The 20,396-nt window shown below is 41.9% G+C and overlaps 1 protein-coding gene across 2 annotated transcripts in view; it reads right to left on the bottom strand.

The window, feature by feature from the left end:
• Window positions 1–570: 570 nt before the first annotated feature.
• Window positions 571–20,396, bottom strand: part of terf1 (telomeric repeat binding factor (NIMA-interacting) 1) — a 31,193-nt gene continuing 11,367 nt past the window's right edge. Inside the window, exons 5-10 of one of the 2 annotated variants that reach the window (XM_055634478.1) lie at window positions 19,698–19,847; window positions 17,272–17,366; window positions 13,784–13,843; window positions 13,308–13,414; window positions 9,078–9,163; window positions 571–1,948 (exon numbers count right to left, since the gene is read on the bottom strand). In XM_055634478.1, the coding sequence (XP_055490453.1) occupies window positions 1,772–1,948; window positions 9,078–9,163; window positions 13,308–13,414; window positions 13,784–13,843; window positions 17,272–17,366; window positions 19,698–19,847 (675 nt within the window). In that variant the 3' untranslated portion in view covers window positions 571–1,771. Of the gene's footprint in view, window positions 1,966–9,077; window positions 9,164–13,307; window positions 13,415–13,783; window positions 13,844–17,271; window positions 17,367–19,697; window positions 19,848–20,396 lie in introns of both variants that reach the window. The other variant, XM_055634479.1, reaches the window with a different exon arrangement.

The raw sequence follows: 20,396 nt of genomic DNA, 5'->3' as shown, positions 1-20,396 counted from the left end.
CTCAGGTAATTAATTGGTTTTATTCATTATTCTCTAGAAGTGAAATGATTGCAAATTGCTTAGTGTATTTCATCCTCATGGAATTGTGTACTAACAAATCCAATTATCCACTTTTGCAGGCAATAGAATGTCTGCCCAACAAAGACACCAAAAGTTCACTACATTTTTCTTTGCTTTAAGATAACTTGAGTGGAAGGGTTCAACAAAAGAGTGATATTGTAAGAAATAGCCTCAATAGTATCTTTGCACAGGTGTATAGTCCTTTAAGATTTTTAGTGGGTACTTATTCAAGCAAAATTTCTATTCCTCATGAAAAATGTAAATAATAGGGTTAGGCCATATTTAGCAGCCTTAGATATTCGATACTTCAAATTTAAATATAGTTTGGGTACAATATACTTGAAATTTTATGAAACATAGCGATAACATTTTCAAAATTAAAACTGCAATGAGAAAGATGAATGCTCAATTCTCACTGTTAGTAAGGTGTAAAAACACAGTTGTGTGAAACTGCTTTGAAGTCATATTGAAATATCCTGTAATAAGAGACAAATACAACATTTTGGTATCTTTGATATTTCAAATAACTTTTATTTATATTTTGGCCACGTAATGGAAATAATGTACACATTGTTACCAGAATGTAATTCTAACGATAAAATGTTAAAAATTAGTTGGCCTTATCATTCAAAAATGGCCAACTGAGGTTTCACTCTCTGGAGGGAGGTGACTACCTTATCACTAACACCTGTGCACCAAAACATTACACTTTGTACACATGAGCACATTTTGTAATGTGCAGTCAAATAAAAAAATACCCCAATATGGGATATGGATAATATTGAAAAAGATCACACTAAATTTATTTCTCAAATTCCAATGAACTTTTCATCTTTCAGCCATTCTGAATGTTATTTTTGTAAAGACATCCAAGGCTTTGGTTTCAAGCAGAACATTTGAGCTTGTTACACATAGCCAGAGATTACTCTGCTCTCAGATACGATGACATGCGTTGCCATTTCAAGATTTTTGTTCCTCCACCATACAACCGAAAAGGTGTAAAACCCACTCAACAAGCTTAGGCATGTTCCCAACAAAAACAATTGAGATTAGGGTTTAAATTGTGATCTGTAGAACAAGATTTGTATCGAAACACAAGGCTGAGAACAGAATGTTTTTTTTTACTCCAACTTACACAATAGAGCAAACAATCATTTTTATAAATTTGCTAAAATACATTTTTTCAGTATATTACTACATTTTCACTTTGTGGGAACACACTAGTACCACAATACCATTCAACCATGTTAGATGTGAACTTTACATTTCAACTTTTAAATCAAATGAAAAATGCACAAGTTACCAAGTTGACACATATAGTTGACCATAGGTCAGAATGCTATGGGGTATAAAACAACATCCTATTTACTTGCAGCCTCCACACCAGCCATATTTGTTTTGCTTCACTTGTTCTCAGGATGTTAATATACAGATGAAACATTGGTGTTATCTAGAAATGTTGCTGATACTTGGCAGATTTCACAAGAAAAATATCTCATGACAAAAAGCAGGACAAAATGATGTGCAATGTTATTAAATGTGACATATGCATCAAAGTTCTCTATAAGACTTGCTGCATACTACAACTCCCTTCAAAGCTCCAGATCCAGAAGTTAAATGGGTTGATCTCAGAGTGGCCTAGAAGATCACCAACCCATCTCTTCATTGTGAAGGCAGTCACAGACAATGGAATTATTGATGCTATTAGTTTTCAGCTCTCTTCATCGGAGTGGACAATGCAAAGCCTTTTCATGGTTCTCCATCTATCTTTCAGCATCACACTAGTACGATTGTTGAAATCATAGTGCTCCAGAATTTTGGTCCAATTTCCAGATCCATATTTTCTTACTCCTTCTTTTAGGTGCGTGTCTTCTTCCCACAACCAAGGCTATAAAATAAGGGCTTCTTTCAAAATAATTTTAAGACAAATTACTTATTTTTACAAACTTTAAAATTACTTTTTAAACCCAAGGATTTACCATAGAGTTATGCAGGATGGAAACAGACTCCTCAGCCCACTGAGGGCGACTTGACAACAAGCATCCTTTTACACGAATCCAATCTTTTCCCCCCATATTTACACCAACTCTTTCCCTTCTCCCCCCCCCCCCCCCCCCCCCCGCGAAACTTACCTACACACTTGGGACAATTCCCAGTAGCCAATTATCTACCAAATTGCACATCCTTAAAAGGAAATCAGAGCATTTGAAGGAAAACAATGTCGTCATGGTGAGATCGAGAGATCTCCAAAATATTACCAAAGGTTGCATTTTGTGCTTCATGCCATACTTCAATCATGAAACAAATATATTCAGTTTGCATATTTGAAAGAAAGGTTCTGAGCTCCAAGCAAATCAGACAAGACAAAAAAAACAAAAAAATGTTCTTTCAAGGTGAAAACATGAGGACAAATTAAAGTTGGAAGGATAGAGAAGGACCTAGCAGAACATTCACACCTTTACAGACACAAGAGGTGTAGAGAGTCAAAAGCAGAATTTGCAAGAAGAGGAAGTTCATTAGATTAGATTAGATTAGATTCGTTTATTGTCATTCAGACCATTCGGTCTGAACGAAATTCTGTTTCCCTGCAGTCATACATATAATTAAAAAAAAAAAAAATGACAAAACACATAGTCAACACAAATTTAACATCCACCACAGTGAGTTCACCAAACACCTCCTCACTGTGGTGGAAGGCAAAATCTTAATGTCTCTGGCTCTTCCCTCTTTGTTCTCCCTCTGCGCCGAGGCGACGGTTCGAACTCCGCGGGTGGTCGCTGCCTCGCCACAGCTCAGAGGCCGAGCCAGGTCTCCGCTGCCGCTGCCGCCGCCGCTGCCGCCGCCACAGCTCCAGGGCCGAGCCAGGTCTCCGCTGCCGCCGGCGCCGCCAAAGCCTCGGTGCTGAGCCAGGTCTCCGCTGCTGCTGCCGCTGCCGCCACCACAGCTCCAGCCGGGTCAGGTCTCCGCCGCCGCTGCTGCTGCTCCAGCCGGGTCAGGTCTCCGCCGCCGCTGCTGCTGCTGCCGCCACAGCTCCAGCCGGGTCAGGTCTCCGCCGCCGCTGCTGCTGCTGCCGCCACAGCTCCAGCCGGGTCAGGTCTCCACCGCCACTGCTGCTGCTGCCGCCACAGCTCCAGCCGGGTCAGGTCTCCGCCGCCGCTGCCGCCGCCACAGCCTCAGGGCCGAGCCAGGTCTCCGCCGCCGCCGCCGCCACAGCTCCGCTGCCGCCAGCCCCGCCACTAGGCCTCGGCGCAGACGGAGACGGGGGACACGACCGAAGAAAAAGTCGCATCCCCCGAAGGAAGAGGCCAAAGTATGTTTCTCCCACCCCACCCACACACATACACAACTTAATAAAACAAAATTAACTAAAACATGACAAGGAACAAAAACGAAAGAAAAAAACAGACGGACTGCAGGTGGGCCGCAGCTGTTAAGCCAGCGCCGCCATCTTGAATTAATTTAAGTTACAGTTCTTATTGCTACTGCAATTGTCCTCTTGGACAAGGGTAGAAATTAGGTGCAGGAGTAGGCCATTCGGCCCTTCGAGCCAGCACCGCCATTCAATATGATCATGGCTGATCATCCAACTCAGTATCCCGTACCTGCCTTCTCTCCATACCCTCTGATCCCCTCAGCCACAAGGGCCACATCTAACTCCCTCTTAAATATAGCCAATGAACTGGCCTCAACTACCCTCTGTGGCAGAGAGTTCTAGAGATTCACCACTCTCTGTGTGAAAAAAGTTCTTCTCATCTCGGTTTTAAAGGATTTCCCCCTTATCCTTAAGCTGTGACCCCTTGTCCTGGACTTCCCCAACATCGGGAACAATCTTCCTGCATCTAGCCTGTCCAACCCCTTAAGAATTTTGTAAGTTTCTATAAGATCCCCTCTCAATCTCCTAAATTCTAGAGAGTATAAACCAAGTCTATCCAGTCTTTCTTCATAAGACAGTCCTGACATCCCAGGAATCAGTCTGGTGAACCTTCTCTGCACTCCCTCTATGGCAATAATGTCCTTCCTCAGATTTGGAGACCAAAACTGTACGCAATACTCCAGGTGTGGTCTCACCAAGACCCTGTACAGCTGCAGTAGAACCTCCCTGCTCCTATACTCAAATCCTTTTGCTATGAAAGCCAACATACCATTCGCTTTCTTTCCTGCCTGCTGCACCTGCATGCCTACCTTCAATGACTGGTGAACCATGACACCCAGGTCTCGCTGCATCTCCCCCTTTCCCAATCGGCCATCATTTAGATAATAGTCTGCTTTCCTGTTTTTGCCACCAAAATGGAGAACCTCACATTTATCCACATTATACTGCATCTGCCAAACATTTGCCCACTCACCCAGCCTATCCAAATCACCTTGCAGTCTCCTAGCATCCTCCTCACAGCTAACACTGCCCCCCAGCTTAGTGTCATCCGCAAACTTGGAGATATTGCCTTCAATTCCCTCATCCAGATCATTAATATATATTGTAAATAGCTGGGGTCCCAGCACTGAGCCTTGCGGTACCCCACTAGTCACTGCCTGTCATTGTGAAAAGGACCCGTTTACTCCTACTCTTTGCTTCCTGTCTGCCAGCCAGTTCTCTATCCACATCAATACTGAACCCCCAATACCGTGTGCTTTAAGTTTGTATACTAATCTCTTATGTGGAACCTTGTCGAAAGCCTCCTGAAAGTCCAGATATAACACATCCACTGGTTTTCCCTTATCCACTCCTCTAGTTCTCGTAAAATTCTATAAGATTCGTCAGACATGATTTACCTTTCATAAATCCATGCTGACTTTGTCCAATGATTTCACCACTTTCCAAATGTGCTGCTATCCCATCTTTAATAACTGACTCAAGCAGTTTCCCCACTACCGATGTTAGACTAACTGGTCTGTATTTCCCTGTTTTCTCTCTCCCTCCCTTTTTAAAAAGTGGGGTTACATTAGCTACCCCCCAATCCTCAGAAACTACTCCAGAATCTAAAGAGTTTTGAAAAATTATCACTAATGCATCCACTACTTCTGGGGCTACTTCCTTACAATTCCTTCGTCTTTATGGCATGGTTTTTACTCTGACATGCACAGTCAACTGTGTTGGTTATAGTGGACAATAGCAATAGCAGACACTATTTCCTCCTATGGTCTGTTATAATGAGGGTTTCTGTAATAGCATAAAACTTATTATCTTCCTCCCTTGTACAAAAAAGTTAATAACTATTAACTTATGGGTTCCTCTTTCACATCACTGTGGTGTCTTGCAATGTTATGTCAGGTATGTGTTTCCCGGAATGGTAATTTTAGTCATATCTTACTGATTGCTACAAGATTAATAACATTCTGTACAGCACCCAGTGAAATGTGAGGTTATCCACTTTGGTGGCAAAAACAGGAAAGTAGACTATTACCTGAATGGTGGCCGATTAGGAAAAGGGGAGATGCAACGATGGGTGTCATGGTACACCAGTCATTGAAAGTAGGCATGCAGGTGCAGCAGGCAGTGAAGAAAGTGAATAGTATGTTAGCATTCTTAGCAAAAGGATTTGAGTATAGGAGCAGGGAGGTTCTACTGCAGTTGTACAGGGTCTTGGTGAGACCACACCTGGAGTATTGCGTACAGTTTTGGTCTCCTAATCTGAGGAAGGACATTCTTGCCATAGAGGGAGTACGGAGAAGGTTCACCAAACTGATTCCTGGGATGTCAGGACTTTCATATGAAGAAAGACTGGATAGACTCGGCTTGTACTCGCTAGAATCTAGAAGATTGAGGGGGGATCTTATAGAAACTTACAAAATTCTTAAGGGGTTGGACAGGCTAGATGCAGGAAGATTGTTCCCGATGTTGGGGAAGTCCAGAACAAGGGGTCACAGTTTAAGGATAAAGGGGAAATCTTTTAGGACTGAGATGAGAAAAACATTTTTTACACAGAGAGTGGTGAATCTCTGGAAATCTCTGCCACAGAATGTAGTTGAGGCCAGTTCATTGGCTATATTTAAGAGGGAGATGTGGCTAAAGGGATCAGCAGTATGGAGAGAAAGCAGGTACAGGATACCGAGTTGGATGATCAGCCATGATCATATTTAATGGCGGTGCTGGCTCGAAGGGCCGAATGGCCTACTCCTGCACCTATTTTCTATGTTTCTATGTCTATGTCCGTAGACCTCCGAGACAGGATTGTGTCGAGACACAGATCTGGGGAACGGTATAAAACAATTTATGCAGCATTTCAGGTCCCGAAGAGCACAGTGGCCTCCGTCATTCTTAAATGGAAGAACTTTGCAACCACCAGGACTCTTCATAGAGCTGGCCGCCCGACCCAACTGAGAAATCGGGGGAGAAGGGCCTTGGTCAGGGAGGTGACCAAGTACTCTGACAGAGCCCCAGAGTTCCTCCGTGGAGACGGGGGAAACTTCCAGAAGGACAACTATATCTGCAGCACTCCACCAATCAGGCCTTTATGGTAGAGTGGCCAGACGGAAGCCACTCCCCAGTAAAAGGCACATGACAGCCTGCTTGCAGTTTGCCAAAAAGCATGACAAACAAGGTTCTCTGGTCTGATGAAACCAAGATTGAACTCTTTGACCTGAATGCCAAGCCTTACGTCTGGAAGAAACCAGGCACCGCTCATCACCTGGTCAATACCATACCTACACTGAAGCACAGTGGTGGCAGCATCATGCTGTGGGGATGTTTTTCAGTGGCAGGAACTGGTAGATAGTTCTGCCAATAGAAATGCAGGTAATGGGAGGGATATGAACGATACGCAGGCTAATAAGTGGTGCTCTTCGCATCATGTTCAGCGCAGACATTGTGGGCCAAAAGTTCTGTTCCTGTTCTGTACTGTTCTATGTTCTAATACTATTAAATGTTTTATTCTTTTGAACTCTGGGAAAATCATGTTAGGGTCCACCCATTAATAACCCACCAATAAATGTGAACTTGACCATTCTCTCCTCACAACACTTTGGTAACGGCTGTTTAAAGTCTGCAGCAGAGTAGACATCCAATTAGAGGAATTCAAATGTGTTAAAAAGGACTTTGATCAAGTGTTAAAAATGGTCCCAGATTTAAAATAAATTGTGAGGAAAAGTTAAAAATTGAGGACAGTGAAACAGAGGTTGAATTTTCTTTCTTGGATTGGTTGAAAGTAGGTGCAAAGGAAAATGATCAGCTGTTGAGGAATGGCAAGTCCATTATTTCCGGCAATGTGAAGGCTCGATAAGGAAATTGAACTGCAAGTAGATGGTGAGAATAGGGTTGAGGGTCTAAAGAATAGGGTTGAGGGTCTTTAAATCCAAATGGGATATATTCGGAGAGAAACTAGAGAAAGCTGTTGAGTTTATTAAATTGTTAAAAGACTGCATGTTTAAAGTCGGAATTGAACAACGAACATCAATGAGGACTTAGTTTGGCCCACTTTCATTTCAATTCTTTATTTATTGTTTATCTAACAAAGTAGTTAGGCTGGGTTCCTCAATTAACGTCAGAAATATAACACTCAACAAGTAATTCAGGCTAGGCGTAATCTAATAAAACACTGCTGCAGGACAAACGACTTACTGTACAAATTTTGGGCAGGCCATCACATGCAGTTTGGGAAAATAACTTTTTTTCTTTATAAACATTTACTGAAAAAACATGGAATATTGTGTACTAGAAATAGTAACAACTAATTAGTATGTTTATTATGATTCCCAAGCTATTCGCATGAAAAAAAAAATCACTTGGTCTTAGAAAAAGAGATGGTAGTAAAAGAAATAAAAACCAGAGTAACATTTAACAAAATTACGCACAAAACTATATGTGCACTGCATCAAATCATTTAATCACATACTTTTAGAAAGCAAAATCCAGCATTAAACTAATTTAGCACAAGTATGTAATTGGCATGGGGGTCACACAAACCTTTTATCAATCCTCAGATTGCTTTTACAAAATAACTTGCTAACTAGGTTTCTAAATTTCATTCACTACTTTTAATTACAGTCAGCATTTTTTACAGACAATTACTGCTTCTTTTCAAAATATAATCTCTTATTAAAGTTATGCATGATTAAATGTATGATGCACATTTGAGGTAAAAATCCTAATTTTCTCCAAATATTAGTGCTCTAAGGAGTTATTCGGTGGGTTAAATATCACAACTGCAATATTTAACATCAGTTTTTAACGGCACGAAAAAAAATCTATAAATTCTGACATTCATCTGCATTTATCTTAAACAACAATGTCAAACAAGTTTGTATCAACTTAAGACATCTATGAATTAATAGAAACGGAAAACAGTATAGATTCAGAGGAAGCTATCGAAATGGTTACAATTACGACATAAGACATTGGGACAGATATATGTAGAGGAAAGGGCCTGTCCCACTTGCATGCGATTGCATTCATTTGGCGCGACCAAACGTGGTCACTTGAGGTGTACGGGCACTGTATGGCCGCGCGGGGCCGGTCCCACTTAGAAGCGCGGAGTTGTGCGGGGCTGGTCCCGACATCACGCGGGGCTCCGAAAATCTGAGTGTCCGAAATCTTTGCGCGCCAATGGCCTGTCGGCACGCAGGCGCATTGCGGTCGTACACAGTGTCTTGCACTAGGCATACGCCATCATGGCGTTGCGAAATGACATAACTGCCCGGCGTGTTGTTGCGTGATGACGTCACTGCCCGACGCCATGAGACGCCCAAATTCAGTCGGCCCACCTCCTGCCCAGCTGATTGGTAAGTATGACGCAAATGACGTCATGCATGCACTTAGCGCGAACTTCGCGTGCAATCGCATTCAAGTGGGACAGGCCCTGAAGGGTTTACAGGGATAGGGGTCAAATGCAGGCAAATAGAACTCATGCACACTGACAACTTGGTCGGCATGGGCATGGTGGGCCAAAGGGCCTGTATAACTTTATAATTAAATAATCAGCTTTCTCTCCTTTACGCCAAAAACTGCAGTTAGGATGAGATGTGTTTGTTTTAATTATGCAAGTTCAACTTCATTTGAAGTAGATTTAAAAAAAATTACTTACTCTTTTCTTCCTTGGCACCTGCGAATTAATTGACGTTTTTTCCCTTTTAATTTTCATCTGGTGACCACTAGTTGTGACTCTCTTTTCTGCAAAATGTATAATAGTCAATGTATGAGTAATTGGAAAAGCCTTTGCTTTTTTCATGTTATGTGAATCTTGCAAAGCTAATTCCAACATATCACCCATGTTTCTGCATGGAAACGTGCTTTAAAATAGAATGCCGCAACAGTGCTCTGATTTGGCCAAATGGACAATCAAACAGATTGCATATGTATTTCAAAACTTGGTCAACTGCTCATTTCTTCAGTGCTTTGGCAATCTTCTCCATTTCCAAGCTGAGGTGACTATGTCCAGAACTTTACCACTGCAACTATTAGATCATGGAATTGACTCTCCAAAGTTCTCTGCCTTCCTTGCCGAGAGTGGACCAGCCTCTTCTCTATTTTGCTTTCAGTGGCATGGCAGAAATCACAAAAGCCCTGGATAGATTAGACCCAGTGACAGTGCAGTAGCTAGCAAGATTTATTTTTGAAACAAGTTCAACATATCACAAATTAGTGAAATTCAAATCCCACTTTATTATTAAGGTAAAAACTGAAGATTTCCAGATATTATTTCAAAGAACTTGAGAAACACAAGAGAAATTGGGATGATGCACTCAGCCAAGTGGATAGTTTGGACATTAGTTCAAAGTCTGACAATAGCTCAAAAGGCATACTAAAATATACATAATTGTGGGCTCCACCTTTCCTTGATCATTGTTATTTTTTGTATTGCTTTCATTCATTTGTTCTATTTACTTTCTGTATCTCTCATTTCCATTTCCCCCGACTCTCAGTCTGAGAAGGGTCTCGACCCAAAACATCACCTCTTCCTTTTCTCCAGTGATGCTGCCTGATGCGCTGAGTTACTCTAGCATTTTTGTTTATCTTTGGTGTAAACCAGCATCTGCAGTTCCTTCCTACACATACTAAACCATGTACTTGAAGGGAAACATTTCCAACACAATAGGGGGAAGTCTGAGGAGTGGGGCAAATTGGAAAAAAATTCTGAACCAGTGTAGGTACGAAGGTTGAATGGCTGCTTCTTCTGCTGGATGATTCTATACCTCTATCCCCCTAAAAATACATTTAAGACAAGGCAGGAGGGTGGAAGGAAGCTTGGATGATGAGAGAAATTGAGGCATGGGCCAACTATAGGTAACTGGGATCAAGTGTATCCCTGGAGGAGTTTTGGGAACTGAGGAACATACTTCAGGAAATTCGGTGGTCAAAAAGGAAGCACAAAATAGTTATGGCAGATAATATTAAGGAAAATCAAAATATATTTGTATTAGTGCATTAAGTGAAAGAGGCAACAAGAGAGAGAATAGAGCCTTGCAAAAACCAAAGTGGTTATTTCTGTGTGGAGCCCCAGGAGATGGGAAAGATCCTCAATGAGTATTTCTCCCCTGTTTTTACCATAAAGAAAGACACAAAGACTGGGGAATTTGGGACAGTTAATGAAAGTGTTTTGAGGATAGTCATTATTATGGTCAAGGAGGTGCTGAACGTCCTGAGGCATATGAAGGTAGACCAATCTCCCAGGCCTAATCAGATATTGGAGGACAATGTGGGAAGCTAGAAAAGAAATTACTCTAGCGGAGATACGAATCATTATTAGATACGGGTGACGTGCTGGAATACCAGAGGGTGGCTAATATTGTGCCTCTATTTATGAGGGGCAGCAACAAAAAGTCTAGGAGCTATAGACCAATGAGCCTAACATTTATGGTAGGAACATTACTGGAGAGTATCCTGAAAGATAAAATATATACATTTACATAGACAGTAGCCAGTGATAGAGTGGTTTTGTACATGGGAGATTGTGTCTCACGAATCTGATTGGGCTCTTTTGACCAAAAACAATGATGAGGGCAGAACCATAGTCATTGTCTTCATGGATTTCAGCAAGACATTTGACAAGGTACTGCATGGTAGGCTGCGCTGGAAACTTAGATCACATGGGATCCAAGGAAAACTAGCCGACTGGGATAGAAAATTGACAATGGAACGAAGCAGAGGGTGCTGGTGGAAAGCTGATTTTCGTACGGGGGGGGGCTTGTGACTAGTGTGCCTCAGGGATTGGTGTTGGCCCCATTGCTGTTTGTGGTTTTTCTGAACAATTTGGATGAGAATGTACATGGCAGGATTACTAAATTTGCAGATGACACTAAAATAGGTGGTATTGTAGCTAGCAAAGCCGATTGCAACAGTATCTTGATCAATTAGGTAAGTGGGCTGTGGAATGGTTAATGGAGCTTAATGTAGATAAGTGTGAGGTGTTGCATTTTGGGAAGTTAAACCAGGGCTGGACCTTCACAGTGAACTGCAGGGCTCTGGGAAGTTTACAGAGCAGAGGGATCCAGGAGTGCAGGTACACAATTCCTTGAACATGGCATCACAGGTAAAGAGTGTACTCAAGGCAGCTTTTGACATATTGGCCATCATCAGTCAGGGTATCTGAGTATAGAAGTCGGGAAGTTATGTTACAGTTGTACAAAACGTTGGTGAGGCCACATTTGGAGTATTGCATTCAGTTTTGGTTACCTTGCTGTAGGAAAGATCTTGTTAAGCTGAAAAGAGGGAAGAGAAGAATTATAAGGATGTTGCTAGGACTTGAGGATAAGGTTGAGCAGACTAGGAGTTTATTTCTTGGATCCATGGAGGGTGATCTTATAAATGTATAGAAGGCCATGAGGGAAATAGAAAAGGTAGAGACTTTTACCCAGAGTAGGGGAATCAAGAACCCAGAGGACATAGGTCTAAGAGGGGGAAGATTTAATAGTAATTCGAGGGGCAACTTTTTCCACACATAGGGTGGTGGATATATGGAATGAGCTGCCAGAGGAGGTAGTTGAGGCAGGTACTATAGCAATGTTTAAAAGACATTTGGATAGGTACATGGACAGGAAAGGCTCAGAGGGCTTTGACCTGATCACGGGCCTAATGCAGATGGGGCATCTTGGTCAGCATGGGCAAGTTGGGCTGAAGGGCCTGTTTCTGTGCTGCATGACAATGACTATTAAGGTTCTGATTACAGGACTTGAGTGGCATTTTTCTTAATTCAAAACTCTCTTGTCTTTGCACAGTTACCGAGTTTGAAATGAGATGTTAATCCTTTGACCTTTGTCTGGTCCCTTGTGAGAATACAGAAGTCCTCATAATTGTTTTTAACGAGCAGTTCACTCACCAGATAGGCTGCCATTTATTTGTCAATTGACACTGCAAAAGCGAATACCTAATCCTTCATTTTATTACTATTTGCAACATCATGTGATCACAAACGTAGAACATGAAAGCAACTCCTTACTGAAATCTTGGTGGAGCTGCAATTCAAACCTTTTAGAAATATTTCAACCTGTTGAGCTACAGGCCCAGGTTTGCCTTTTTCACAGAATACTGATTTAAATCATGTGATAGTGGACAGATGCCAAGAGGCCAAAGTATTTTCTGCAGGGCAAGCAAAAATAAAAATGAAACTGCACAACCATTAATTTGAGTTCAGTTAGGCTTTGCTCTTACATTTTGGAAGCTGGAATAATAGTTTCCTGACACAAGTGCAGTTGTTATTTTTTTCCAGAGAACAGATAAAAATCGAACACAATGATATGAAGTTAATAATGTCCAGTCAATGAAAACAGATCAGATAGTATACCCAATAATGCATAGTGCAATAAATCACTTAACACTGATGACACACGGAAAATTGACTGGCTACAACTAATGAAATGAAATGAAATGATTCAATTTATTGTCATTGTCAGTGTACAGTACAGAGACAACGAAATGCATTTTTAGCATCTCCCTTGAAAGGGAGACACAGGGCGTCGCGGTGTGCCCGCGCCTGCCGCCGTACATTCCATTACAGGCAAAGGTGGGTGAAGTGTCTTGCCCAAGGACACAACGACAGTATGCACTCCAAGCGGGATTTGAACCGGCTACCTTCCGGTCGCCAGCCGAACTCTTAGCCCATTGTGCTATCTGTCGCCCCGTTGATCATAATGAACTAGTGACCATAATGTAACAATTCATTCCTCCTCGTCACAGATTACTTCTGTAAATTTTGAATGTCTATTCTAGGTAATCAGGTCAAATTGGAAGATATAACTTGAAATCAACATGGCAGCAATTATTATATGTAAAGATTAATAAATACCAGGAACTGATTAAGACATTTTCATGCACTCACCCTTTCCAGATGATAGTTTTTTCCCCCACAAGTTGTCTTTGTTTGCTCCAGATTTCCTTGGTGTCCAAACTTTGTGAATAGAACTATTATAAAGCCGCTTTTTGGATCTGCAATAAAATGTCATAGTATAATCTTAGTCAGAATATTTACATTTGCTAACATTTAGAGAAAAGGGCAATAAAATACACATTTGCGCAAAGCAAAACCAAGCTAGGGACAAATTTAAAAAAATATAAATTTGGGATTTATGCAGTAAAAAATTGAATTGCTCTAGTTCTACTGTCATGGGAAAAGAAAAGATCTCCCTCTAACCCCATTCATTTTAAAAATCGTTTTCTAAAAATAGGAATTTTCAAACGTATCTTGACTGTAACTTTAAACTTATTTTTGTCACATGCTATAACGTACAATTTTCTAATCCATTTAGAATTTCAAACTAGAAAATACAATTGGAAAATTGTAATCGCACGACAAACCTTTTTGCATTACATTCTGTGTTATTCAAATCTCCACCAACGACTCGTAATAAATCTTCACTGCAACAATAGAAAATAATGCGTTATAAAGAGACTTTAACCAATTTAAAGGAAATGTAATTTCAAATGAAAGAGGAATGTTTTCAAGCTGCGCTTTTTTTTGTGGCAGTGCAGGAAATGGTAATTCATTCAAAGTGTGCTTTAATAAATTATTACAGTCCCACTTGCAATATTTATTAAATTAACTATTGGGGAGAAATGTACCAGATGAGAGAGAACTTCAGAATGTATAGTTACCAATGAGGCAAATGAGGATACACAGAAGGTAAAATAGATAGAATTCAGTTGGAAGCCTCAGGATTGGGAAACTGACAGGCACCAAAGACATCTTAAGATGATAAGAATGTTGAAATGATCATGTTGCACCCAGAGTTATGTCACTTGCAGCAGGATAGAAAAAAGGTATGAGAATTTTACAAGTTAAACTCTGCCAACAATGGATGAGAGGTCAATCAAGAAATTTTAAAATGGCTCGTGTAGCCACCTTCTCAGCTCAATATTTATTCAGCTGGGGGATCCAAGTGTAGTGCACATAAAATATAACTGGTTAGATTTTGCAAAGTAAAAATTGGCACAGAATTTCTAACTTTACACCACCATTAATAGTCATCAAGTTTTGGATGCGAGAACAAAAATCTCAAACCTGCTGACAGATGTTCATATATAGTGACTGCCCTTCACAACAAATCCTGACTACTTGCAGAGGAAATTCAGCAAATAAACTGTAGCAGGTTACAAAAAAGACCACAATAGATCTTTCACCCTGATAACATAATAATGTCGGAGCCTTCCTTTCAATTGGCAATGCAATAAAAATCAAAACAATCCATGTTAATGTACTATACAATCCATTGAAAGCAACAAATAAGAAGCATTTCATTTAGTGTTTGCTTTGGAAACATAAATAGAAAAAATAATCATGAATGATTAATCCATAATGGTTAATACATAAAAGGACACAAAGTGCTGGAGTAATTTAGTGGGTCAGGCAGCATAGCTGGAGAACATAGATAGGTAACGTCAGAACCCTACTTCAGCCTGATTGAGTTGGTTCAGTAACCATCTATATATACTATTACTAAATGTCTCATCTTGACCACTTCCGGCCTACGTTGTAAATACATTTTAGAAAAAACGCAACCCTAAATTGCTATGATTTTTTCTCCATCTTAGTCACCGTCCTCCTCTCCCCCAAGCACCCCAAGGTTTTTTCCAATTCGTGAATTAATAAAAAAGTTATGAATGTTTTAAAAAAATTGTGAGATCAGCAGATTGGTCTCTCGCCTGTTAGTCACAAATATTAAGGTAACGCCCCTTCTAGGAGGCCAGGAGAATAAAGCCATGGAGGCCGGACGCGAGTCAGTCACCCCGGAAGACCGTGAGTGAGAGTTGAATCCAGAACTGTGAGTTTGGGCCGCGAGTGAACTGAACTGTGAGTAAACTGAATTGTTAGTATGCACTGTGACTGAAATGAATTGTTAGTTCGCACCGTGCTAAGTCCAAAGGTCGCGCTCATTCCGGTCTCACTCAGTGGAGAGGCTGCGCTCATTCCGGAAGTCCCGCTCAGTCGAGAGGCTGCGCTCAGCCGCGTGAGTAGATTCAAGAGAGTTTTACTGTCTTATATAAGTTGTGAGTGTGAACGAGTGAGTGTGAATGAGTGAGAATGAGTGAGTGTGAGAGTGAGACGGAGGGTGAGGGTGGATGTCTGTCTGTCTGCCTGCCTGTGCGCCCACCAGCGCGAGTGAGTGAACTGCCAGCCCATCAGCCGCGAGTGAGAGACTGAGCTGCCAGCCCACCAGGCCCGAGTGACTGAGCTGCCAGCCCACCAGGCCCGAGTGACTGAGCTGCCAGCCCACCAGGCCTGAGTGCCTGAGTGACTGAGCTGCCAGCCCACCAGGCCCGAGTGACTGAGCTGCCAGCCCACCAGGCCCGAGTGACTGAGCTGCCAGCCCACCAGGCCCGAGTGACTGAGCTGCCAGCCCACCAGGCCGGAGTGACTGAGCTGCCAGCCCACCAGGCCTGAGTGACTGAGCTGCCAGTCCACTAGACCCGAGTGATTGAGCTGCCAGCCCACCAGGCCCGAGTGACTGAGCTGCCAGCCCACCAGGCCCGAGTGACTGAGCTGCCAGCCCACCAGGCCCGAGTGACTGAGCTGCCAGCCCACCAGGCCCGAGTGACTGAGCTGCCAGCCCACCAGGCCTGAGTGACTGAGCTGCCAGACCACCAGCCGTGACTGACTGAACTGCGAGTCCAAGAATCCATTCGGCCCACAATGTCCATATTAGCCCTCTGGAAACCAGTCCCTGCGGCCCACAACACCCATACTAGCGCTCCAGAAACACCCCCCCCCCCCCCCAATTAGCCACCAATATTGGACTTACCGTGTGAACATGGGACCCAACGGGTCCCACTTAGTCTAGTTTCACCTTAAAACTAGGTGTTGATATTGGTGGTCTGCACCAGCAAGCCCTTCTTCACCGGGTGACACAGCAGTTGGTGTGGCTCATGTTGTAGCCCCCCCCCCCCCCCCCCCCCCCCAGGGCATGCATGCTTTCTTCAGGTCGTCCCAACCAACTGGACATGCTCGGTCACTGTGGGGCGAGAGGCTGAGTGGAGAATGCGATGGCCAACAGAAAGCAGCAGTAGGTGGTGAGAAGTGACCGAGGCAGTATGCAGCAATGAATTCCACAGGTTCATCTGGCTAAAGAATTCTCTCCTTATCTCCATTGTAAAGGTACATCCTTTTATTCTGAGGGTGTGGCGTAATGAAGCAGTCCTTTCAGAGCCCACCCCCCCCCCCCCCCCCCCCCCCCCCCCCCGATACGCTGACTGACTTGCTGAGTTACTCCAGCTTTTTGTGTCTATCTTCAATTGAAACCAGCATCTGCAGTTCCTCCCCACATATTGGAGCAGAATGTTTGGTCAATTATAAAAGATAGATAAATACAGCATGGTCACGATCAAAGGGAACACTCGGTTTTCCCCATTTGCAAGTCTGACAGGCCAGTTTTAGTGAATGAAGTATGGAAATCTATTTGGATATTCAAATCAATTGTGAGAAAGATAAACAAATGTGGGAAAACTAGAGGGAAGAGGGGAAATTAAGGTTGCAGGTGAGGCATTATTTTGCAAAGGTCAAAGGGAGGCAATTCCTTAAGATTAATTATACAAAATAATGAAAAGGAAAAAATACATAATTTCAAGATCGTTCAAATATCTTAACAGCCAGGAAGGGCAATTAAGTATTTAATTAGATTATGACCAAGGAAGTGAAAACTGTGTTTCTGACATGATGATTGGAAAAGGCACTGGGGAAAATAGGAGAGGAAACACACTAAAGACAAATGTCTAAATTACCTACTTATTTATCTTAGTATAAAATCACTTTTCATCTCTACTTTTCAAATACAAAGGCTTGATTAGTTTACCATGTGTCTTGCTGATGTTCATGACTATTCCCATCTCCAGAATTATCCATGTTTGCATTCCCTTTCTTTTTGGATTCCACCACTTTATGCGCTGCCTAGAAATAGATTACAACGATGTTATCATTCTGTCTGTCAAATGGGGTTTCCCCTTTTCCTAAAACCCGTGAGTCCTTTCATAGAGAAGTTACCGTTATATATTTACGTTAAAATGACTATTTGAACACCAGCCTCGATTCAAATATGCAGTAAGTTTGCATTGGTTATCCCAGAACTTTTGAATAAGATTCAAATAGTAATAAACAACATACAAGTAGATGAAAATTAAGTTCTCACTGATATTTTAAAAGGTAATTTCCGTTTGAAATAAAGTGATAACTTAATTTTCATCTACTTGTATGTTGTTGATTACTATTTGAATCTTTTTAGAAAGTTCCAGGATGTCTTCCTTCCAAAGAGCATGATCACTAGTATAATCAATGCATTTTTATCATACTTTCGAGTGGTGACATTTACATTTGTTGAGTTTCCTGCCACACAACTATGATGTGAGAATCTTTTCAATTGTCATATTAGTCATTAATGTTGGATCAGAGATAGAATATGGGATACATCATAGAAACATAGAAATTAGGTGCAGGAGTAGGCCATTCGGCCCTTCGAGCCTGCACCGCCATTCAATATGATCATGGCTGATCATCCAACTCAGTATCCCGTACCTGCCTTCTCTCCATACCCTCTGATCCCCTTGGCCACAAGGGCCACATCTAACTCCCTCTTAAATATAGCCAATGAACTGGCCTCAACTACCCTCTGTGGCAGAGAGTTCCAGAGATTCACCACTCTCTGTGTGAAAAAAGTTCTCCTCATCTCGGTTCTAAAGGATTTCCCCCTTATCCTTAAGCTGTGACCCCTTGTCCTGGACTTCCCCAATCCCCATCATCAGTGATGAGGACATTGACACATTGAACTAAGGCTCATTGATGGAGAAGTAGTTCCTTCAGTCACTAATCACAGAAGACCAAGAGACAGGGAAATATTTAAATATAACAATACCAACTAAATTAAAAATAATAAAACTCCAAGGATGGGGTGCAGAGAAGATTTACAAATGTGTTGTGTTGCAAGGACTTGAGGGACTGAGCAACAGGGAGAGGTAGCTAGGACTCTGTTCCCTGAAGTACAGAAGGATGAGAGGAATAGATTGGGTAAATGCACAGAATCTTCTGACCAGAGTAGGGGAATTGAGAACCAGACTTACCTTTAAAGATTTGATAGGATGTATTTTTTATACAAAAGGTGGTGGGTGTTTGGAATGAGCTGCGGTGGGTGTTTGGAATGAGCTGACAGAGGAGTTAGTTGAGGCACCTACTGTGCAACATTTAGGAAACATTGAGGCTGATACATGGATTGGATAGGTTTAGAGGGATATGGTCGAAATGCAGGAAGGTGGGACTAGGTGGGACCTGTTGGTCAGCATGGGCAAGTTGGGCCGAATGGCCTGTATCCACGCTGTATGTGGCCAAAGAAATTGACCACCTGCCTTTACCGTGGCTTGTGAAAAGATGCGAGCTGGTAAAGCATATGCAATAGGGTCCAATTTGAGATTAACACAAAAATACAGTGATAATCCATTATACCACCATTCAGAAATCCTGATGGTTTGGCCTCTGGCTCATGGGTGCCCTGGTCCCTGTACTTCCTTCCAACTCATTGGGTTTACTGGATTGTTTATTATAGTAAAATGTAACATTAAAAAATGTTTTTTAATGTGTTGGAATAATAATATTAACATACAAAAGCCCACAAAACGTGGAGGCCTGGCAATTAAGAGTTTTGCTGTAATTAGTATGTTGTGAATATTTTCGTTTTTTCATTTTTTGTTTTGTTTTAGAGATGCAGCGAAAAAATAGGCCCTTCAGCCCACTGAGTCCAAGCTTATACTAGCCTCGTACACTCACTCTATTTTACACACTCGGGGCAATTTTACAATTACCAAAGCCAATTAATCTACAAACCTGTATGTCTTTGAAGTGTGGGAGGAAACGGGAGAAATTGGAGAAAACCCACAGGAAGAATGTACAAACCCCGTACAAACACCACAGTATAGTCAGGATTGAACCCGGTTCTCTGGTGCCGTAAGGCGCAACTCTACCGCAGCGATACAGTGCTACCCTTCTATATAATTTTACGGAAGATTAGACTAATATGCCTTTCAAATGTACAAAACAATAATCTAATATACTGGACTATTATCTGCCTGAATTATTAATCAAAGTACAGCGATTCGGAGATCACTGCTGATAATTAAGGATTTTTACATTCTAAAATGGTGCAAAGATGATCTTCAGCTGTACATAATTAAATTATCTCTGAATAGTGAGGTAAAGGAACAAAACAATCAATTGGATGATAGAAGTCACACTTACTTGTAAAAGGAAGTTTGAGTTTATCTCACTTAGTATTTTATTAGCAAGAGATTCAGCACTCTCAAGCAAGCGTTTGTTGTTAAAATTATTAAGAAATTTATGATAAGGATCTTTCTTGGTGATAATTAATGAGAGCTTCCTTCTTAAAGACTGGAAAAAAGAATATGAAACAATTAGAAAAACATTGAACATTTAAGGACTAACCTTAGAAAGGTACGAAACTAAACTGTTGCACAAAATATAGTAAATTATGTTATAACGCGCTATGGGGGGGTGGGGGGAGGGAATGGTGTAATTATTACCGAATGGCCGTTGTAACAGAGTGAAGGGGCTGTCCCACTGCGGCGACCTAATCCGCGAGATCAGAAGAGTGTCTTCGGCCTTCAAGCTCAAGGGCACTCACCTGAAAAACCTCGAGCTGGATCGACTGTCATCGAGCTGGATCGACCGTCAGCAATGAAACCGTCAGCTAGATCGACTGACCACACACACACACACACACGCACGCAATGGAGCTCACAACAGGCTGAAGAGTAGCTGGATTGGTAAATTATATCATCTACTTTTTCTTCCAAAGCAAGAGGAACTGCAATTTTAATTTGCAAAGGTATACCATTCAAACACAAATCCACTATAGCCAACACGCAAGGCAGCCACATTATAATATCCGGGGAACTACACTTAACCCCATTAACTATG

This window comes from Leucoraja erinacea, chromosome 4 (assembly GCF_028641065.1).
Source record: "Leucoraja erinacea ecotype New England chromosome 4, Leri_hhj_1, whole genome shotgun sequence".
Lineage (NCBI taxonomy): Eukaryota > Metazoa > Chordata > Chondrichthyes > Rajiformes > Rajidae > Leucoraja > Leucoraja erinaceus.
Note: the sequence above shows the minus strand (reverse complement) of the source record. Positions and strands in the feature narration are given on the sequence as shown.